Here is a 7,692-nt window from a genome sequence, read left to right as displayed (position 1 = left end):
GTGTCACTCTCACAGGCATCGACTCACAGCACAGAGAGTACATGTAGTAAAGGTCTGACTAAATGCAGTCTCAAATTCCGGTGACCTATCCCTTTAACAACTCTGAATAAAGACTGGTTTGTCATCACAGCTTCTGGGACCTGGGCTTACAGGTCCTTCTACTGATGTAGCCGGTGTGATTTAGGGCAGGCTTTAACACACAACACGCTGAAAGTCTGGGTGCCCCTGATCTGATGTTGATGTGCTCATAAAACCCCTCAGTAAAATAATGAATGATTACGGCCAGTTGGTTCTACTCAGACACTCTTTGATGTTCCTCAGACATTATGGAGGAGCCTCTTTAAGCTTCACAGACTAAACCATCAGTCTTAGACACGCAAACAGACAGTATTTTCAAAACAAGCTTGACATCAATCAATCAATCAATCAAATGTATTTATAAAGCCCTTTTTACATCAGCAGATGTCACAAAGTGCTTTTACAAAACACCTGGCCTTAAAGCCCAAGGAGCAAACAACAGTAGTGATGAATTTCAGTGGCTAGGAAAAACTCCCTAAGAATGCCAACATTTAGGAAGAAACCTAGAGATGACCGAGCCTCAGAGAGGTGACCAGTCCTCTTCTGAATGTGCCTGGTGAACATATTAAGATTACAATTGTAATAATTAATAAAGGCAAGTGGGCTGAGTCTAGAGTCTATTTAAACTTAGTCCAGGTCGGAAGCATGACCAGATGGACATGGACTGGGACAACACGGGGGAGGGGGTGTCAGCACAGTGGCAGCTGAAATTGTCAGGCATCGTCTCGATCTGCAACACAACCAGGAGGACTCTGGACAGGGACAGCAACGGGTCCCCCAAGCCAGGTACTCCACAGATGTGGGCCGGGACCTCATGCCCTCCTAAGTTCAAAACGGGAGGAGACTGTTGAATGCCTTCCTCATATTAACAAGGATTTATAGTGGAGAAGGAGAACTTAGCGGAGAAGGAGAACTGACCCTACTAAGGGACACCCACCAACCACAACCACCCTGAATGAGGGCCGAGTATAGCCCAATGAGGGCCGAGTACAGCCCAATTGCACACGTGCGCAACAGAGAGACAACAACAAGCCAGTGACTCCCCCCTTGAGAGACTTAGGAGGGAGAGCATCCTAGTGGCGATGAGAGCCCACCTGACAAAACAGCAAGGGTGAACAGTATCAAACCTTCCTGGTCACCTTCACGCCCCTGGGCCAGGCTACACCTAATCATAGACCGTGCTGTAGAGATGAGTCTTTAATAGACACTTGAAAGTTTGCACTGAGTTTGCATTTCTAACCTTAATTGGCAAATCCTTCCACAGTAGTGGAGCTCTATGAGAAAAGGCCCTGCCTCCGGCTTTAAGGTCAATCAAACGTAATTGTAAAGCCCTTTTTACATCTTCAGTTACACACATGATGCATTTTTCTGCTCAACGAACTGGGACCAGTCCTCTGTGGACGGTATGTCTCTGGTTAAGATGTGTTGGTGTGGGTGTGAGGTGACCGCCTATGATGTGAGATTGGTACCGGGGGGGCTGGTTAGGGACGTGGTTAGTGTGCAGTCTCATGATCTGATGCTGGTGGTCCACTTTAGCAATGACACCTCTGAGTCACCAGCATCCCGATCACTGATGTCCTACCGCACCCACATATCACCCATACATTACCCACACACGTCACCCAAATATCACCCACACATTACCCACACACGTCACCCACATATCACCCACACATTACCCACACACGTCACCCACACATTGCCTACACATCACCTACACATATCACCCTCACCCACACATTACCCACACACGTCACCCACATATCACCCACACATTACCCACACATGTCACCCACACAATCGCCTACACATATCCCCCACACATCACCCACACATGTCACCCACATATCACCCACACATTACCCACACACGTCACCCACACATCACCCACACATTACCCACACACATCACCCACACATCACCCACATATCACCCACACATTGTCCACACATCACCCACACATCACCCACACGTCACCCACACATTGCCTACACATCACCTACACATATCACCCACACGTCACCCACACATCGCCTACACATATCCCCCACACATCACCCACACATGTCACCCACATATCACCCACACATTACCCACACACGTCACCTACACATCACCCACACATTACCCACACATGTCACCCACATATCACCAACACATTACCCACACACGTCACCCACACATCACCCACACATTACCCACACACATCACCCACACATCACCCACACATTGTCCACACATCACCCACACATCACCCACACATCACCCACACATCACCCACATATCACCCACACATTGTCCACACATCACCCACATATCACCCACACATCAACCACACATCACCCATATATCACCCACACATCACCCATATATCCTACTGTGAATATCTCAACCAGGGTAAGACTTGTTTTTTACTGTTTGATACCGAGCCAAGAGCTGTGTATCGTTTCGCTTCCTGTTGCACATCCCCTTGTAACCACTTGGTGGCAGGGTCGCTACTCTGAAACAGTTAAATCTACACCTAATTATGACTGGAGGAATGTGGCGGAAAGTGGATAAGCAGACATAAGTACACGATGTGTAACCTCCCTCTGGAATCTGAAGTAGCAAGAAACCTACAATTTGTTGAATCCTTTTAGAGGATTTCGAGGTATATTGTTCAATAGAACAGCTACCCTAAACTAGGTCTCAATCCCAGTCTGGCCACCAACCTATTTCCTAGCTGCTGTTCAAATGTGTCAGTACAGGACCCCCTGCAGACACAGGTCAATATCCTCGCTATCTGAACACCTGTGGTCAGTTAAACATGTGTTACCGGTCCAGACACACCTAGTCTTCTGCATTGACTCTGCATAACATCAGACAACTGGGTCCACAAAATGAACAACAAACTCTTATGGCTGGCCATTTCCCATGTGTTTACTGTTACACCTGTGGGTCTTTAATGAAGTGCACTTCAACACTGCTGCTATGACAAAGCACATGTGACTCAGTGACAGCTGTTTGTTTCACCTAACGAAGGATGCACTCCGTTCACATTCAGGGAGATTTAAATCGCTGATTGGATTGAAATGTTCTGGAAGATTCTGAAATAAATAGTTTCTACAAAAGAAATCGCAGTAGGAAATAATATAAATATTATTTACAGTGAAATGTTCACTTTTAATGTGTTGGATTAAAACATTTTTTTTAATGTGTTGCATTAAAACGTAACACATTAAAAGTTATAAACCTTTCAGGCAATGGATATGTCAGTCTGGGATCAGAGGATATACATAACAATAAAAATTTACAGTATATCTGGTAAACTGCAATTTGAATAAGATATGTATGGATAATATTTCATATCACTGAAGCTTCCTTAAAACGACAGTAGGTCGCATACGACAAATGTTTAGCTTGCCTGTCAATATCTCATCACAGATTTGCTCATTAGCAATTTTCAAATAGCAATTTTCAAACCTTCTCCTAGGCCGAATCTGAACAACAACCACGAACCCTAACCTCAGTCCTATCCTAAACCAAAATGTAACCCCTAGCCCGACTACTATTAGCCTTCTAGCTAACGTTAGCATAAGCCACTTAACCAATAAGCAAATATTAGCAACAATGTGGTAGAATTCCAAATTAATGTTATTTTGTGAAATATCATAGAATTGTAATTCCTGAAACACTATACATAATGGATGATGGACGGCCACAAATCAGCAAAAAAACATATGCAACATTTTATAATAATTGATGGGAAACTGATATTTGTTTACTATGCTACTAGCATTTTCTAGAATTTTTATTTTAAATGCTAGATTTATAAAACTGTCTGTGTGCATTCAAAATAAATGCTTGCAAAGATTCATAAAAGTAATATACATCTGTCGCCAACATGTTGCTGTACGGGTAAAAAGGGTTTCTCTTAGATTTCCATCTGTAGTCAGTCATTCAGTGTTCGGGACTGAAGATACCTACTCGCTTTCTGCTTTAATTGTACACCGTTACCAAATACTGTTCTTCTTGGATGACCTCCTAAATTGGTCAATTTTCTCTCACGCACACTTAAGAGTGCATCATTTTCAGTGAATGTCACCTGTAGTCTGTCCACATCAGCAAAACCCAAAGAGGTACCAGCGGCTAGTCCTTCCTCTATGTATAACACCTCCAGGGGCAGCAACATGAGCAGAGCCTCCTCAGGGGATTATTTTTCTTGTACCTGGTGGCCATTTTAAACTTCTCATTAGTGGTGGTGATGTAGTCCTGTGTCTTCTCTACGTTTGCCTGGATATTGTCTATGTAGCCTCCCTGCTCTTCAACCAACATAAAGATATCCATGAACAGTTCTCTCAGCTCCTTCATGTTGCTCTCCAGATTCAGTAGCTCCTGTAGAAGTAATGGTTAAGACAGAGCATGAGTTAAGAAGTTGTCCAAACAGATTTTAATTGTCACAAAATAGGGATTAGGATAATAAACTAACATGTCTTAATTTCATCATGCTTACTTTATGTCTCTGCTCAATCTCGGACAGCTGAGACCGTGTGATGCGCTCATTGTTAAGGAGATTTTCATTAAACACTTCCCACTTCCCAGTTGCAACCATTTCGTCTACTTCCTCCTCGGTGACGTCGCGTCCAGACACCTCCAGCTGGCGGATGATGAAATGTTTACAACGCTCCTGTTTACTAAGGATGGATTCATTGTACAGACGCATCACCTAGGAGTTGTAAAAGAGGAGAAAGTTTTTACACAGCATGTGTTATTGAACATCAGAAGAACAGCGTTGGGATGAATGGCGACAAGGTACAATCCCTGCCTCACAATACAGCTGCATCATAGAAGTTCTGGTTGTCTCAAAAAGAAGCAGAGTGACTTGACAAGCTATTCTACGGACATGTCCTGATCTTCAACTCTCCCGAGCCAGCCAAGTTGCTGTGATGAGGCAATATAGTATATGCTAACTGGTCCTTACTATATTCACAGTGGACAAAAAACAGGGGTTTGCGGAGAAAATGTATTTTTAAGTTCTTGAAAAGAACCTGTTGGAAGTGTCTATGGAGCGCTGAGTGTTGGGAGCGTTGGATACGTGTGGTAGCTGCGTTGAGTCCGTGTAGGTCTTCTGAGCTCTGGACTTTCTTAGAAAGAGCTTCCAGTCGTCTGTGGATGCTCTCCGCCTGCAGCTTGATGTCCTTGGTCACTGTGCTCTCCTTCTTCATCACACTGAAACGACGCATGGTCGCCACAAGACTCTTTTGTTGCTGACTAAACTTCTTTACCTGCAGAGGAGGAGAAGATTGAGTAAAACCTGAAGTAAACAAGAAGGATGTACGAATAATCGTTCCTTCTTTTGAATTCACCAAAGATTTGTAATAAACCTTTAGTTGAGGTGAGACAAAGGTGCATGGAATGGCCCTTTAAAAACATTTCAAAACATTTGTTTCATGTTGTAGTTTAAGCTCACCATTCAAAAAGAGTTTGAAATAAATTGGGAAATTATTTTATTGGCTTTCTAATACAGTTAACAACGTCTCCCATTATCGATGGAATAACATTCTGTTGAACCAAAGACACAACCAAAGACACCAAAGACACACTTGGTTGGGTATTGCTAGTCAACAGACCCTATAGTGTAAACAAAACATGAATATGCAAAAATGTACAAGCAAAAACCAGTAAGGTTAATACACCCCTAAATTGCTCCAGCCCGCTCAGCACCCCTACAACCCGCAGCTGTAGTGCAATTGAACTGTGTCATAGTTCTGGCCAGCTCATAAGAGGACTATGTGACCCCCCCACCTCCGTTTCCAGCTCAGTGATGTCACTGCGGAGATGCTGAGCCTCAGACAGGAAGTTGTCCAGCACCGGTTCCTCCTCGAACACCACGGCCTGCTGCGGAGTGGTTGCCCTAACCCCAACCGTGTCACCTGGGTGGGAGTCCTTCTCCGGCACTGGGGTGTCACCTGCTGTGCTCCTCGACTCCTGGACATCCTGGGCCTTCTGACGTAGCTGACGTAGTTCATCCAGGCGGTCCCTCATCGTTAAAGACCTCCTGGTGGAGCAGTCTCAGAGGGACCACAGAGACTATTGGTGAATCTATCCTGACAGAAGAGATCCTGGGTTGGATGTTGTTGCACTAGTAAAAAAGGATAATAAAGTATTGGTTGTCTGGTGTCTCCAAATAGTGTAGGAATGCCTGTATGTATATTTAAAGTTACAGGTGTTTAGATTACTTTGATAGAGACACTAGGGAAAGATTTTGTTATAATTTTTGTCTTAGAGATCAGTGGGCTGGATTCAAGCCCTGCTGTTGAGGTAAATGTTTAATAGACAGCATTTTACAACAATACATTTTATTGTTGTAAAATGTATTGTGTAATGATTGGGTAGTTAGAATTAAATGGAGCATTTTAAATTTCAAACTATTCAATTACCAGATGGATTATAGACAGGAAAGCCCTTGTGTGTGTGTGTGTGTGGGTTTGTATGAACGCATGTGTAGCCAATCTCCTGCCTAAAAGGGCTTAAGTGGTCTTTGTTCTGTTACGTATATGTGACTAAGTTGTGGTTAGCAATGCTGTGGTGGAAGCCTTCTTGCCTGCTCTAACAGACCTCCTCTGCCCTTCCATAGTCCACAGAATTATAGCGACTAGAACACATGTTAATTAAAATCCAGTTTTCATAGTTGCTAGACCGTAGCCAGTAAGCTTACCTCCCATGGCCTAAGCCAGGGATTTGTCCATTCTGGACATTGTAACTCTATGATTCAGACATTACTCTCCTAAATCTAGAGGAATGTGAGATTTAGCCAGTCTGAAAACCAGGGTAGGAACCCACTTGGTTTGAATGTTGTTTTGTTTTTTTATCCGTTCTCTGTTCCCAGCTTTCCTTCAGCTCTCCTGTCACAGATTTGATGAGGGAACTGTCTGATGACATTTGCTATCATAGTGTTCTGTAGGTTGGAATGCGTTTCTCTTCTCACACATGACTAACTTCATCTAATTGAAGGGAACACTAGCAAACACTTAAGGAAAATCTTACCACACTTACTCCCTGGATCCTGAAGTCAGACAGCCATGAGCTCTGTTATTTACCTTGTTGTAGTCAGAAATCCGCCAGGCTTAGACACTGCCCTTTTTTGTTTGACTAAGAATTCAATTACCAACTGGGTAAATATTTGGAGAATTAATGTTCCTGTGTTCATAGTATTTATCTGTACAATTATCCAAACGTATATATCCCATCCTTCTGAATAGTATCATCAGGAAATGTATTGATCCCACTGCCGTTAGCTGTTTGTCAGGTGTATATTCTCTTAATTTTCCTCTATGTTAACAGTTAGAAAACTGCTATAACAGAGGAACAACTTCCCAGGATATCTTGTTCTGCCAGTTTGGCCACACCTCTTCTCTCTCAGGGAGAACTCTGAGTGACCAATGGGATTGAGTCTCATAAGCCTATCAAAAGAAAGGGAAGGTGATGTGATTAGGTCAACCAGTGGGAGAAGGAAGAACACGTGGAGAACTCCCAACTCCCACTCTGCCATAGGGGGTGGCTCAAACAACAATGAGCAATGTTACAGAACAAATAGAGGTGTACTTCTTAGAACATCAATGACCGTGAGTTGAA

The 7,692-nt window shown here is 43.5% G+C and overlaps 1 protein-coding gene across 8 annotated transcripts; it reads right to left on the bottom strand.

Moving 5' to 3' along the window:
* Nucleotides 1–3,325: 3,325 nt before the first annotated feature.
* Nucleotides 3,326–7,439, bottom strand: stx19 (syntaxin 19). 8 transcript variants are annotated; one of them, XM_010880202.3, is made up of 5 exons: nt 7,105–7,439; nt 5,863–6,199; nt 5,106–5,342; nt 4,571–4,783; nt 3,326–4,452 (listed from the first exon to the last, which is right to left on the bottom strand). In XM_010880202.3, exons 2-5 carry the CDS (start codon nt 6,100–6,102, stop codon nt 4,219–4,221), a joined length of 924 nt encoding a protein of 307 aa, XP_010878504.2. In that variant the 5' UTR covers nt 6,103–6,199; nt 7,105–7,439; the 3' UTR covers nt 3,326–4,218. The 8 variants fall into 8 exon arrangements, with proteins under 8 accessions (XP_010878504.2, XP_010878507.2, XP_019910165.2 ...); XM_010880205.3 differs by having other exon boundaries at nt 5,991–6,199; XM_020054606.2 differs by having other exon boundaries at nt 5,863–6,164.
* Between the last annotated feature and the right edge of the window lie 253 nt (nt 7,440–7,692).

This window comes from Esox lucius, chromosome 16 (genome assembly GCF_011004845.1).
Source record: "Esox lucius isolate fEsoLuc1 chromosome 16, fEsoLuc1.pri, whole genome shotgun sequence".
NCBI lineage: Eukaryota > Metazoa > Chordata > Actinopteri > Esociformes > Esocidae > Esox > Esox lucius.
The sequence above is the reverse complement of the archived record's forward strand: the minus strand, read 5'-3'. Positions and strand labels throughout refer to the sequence as shown.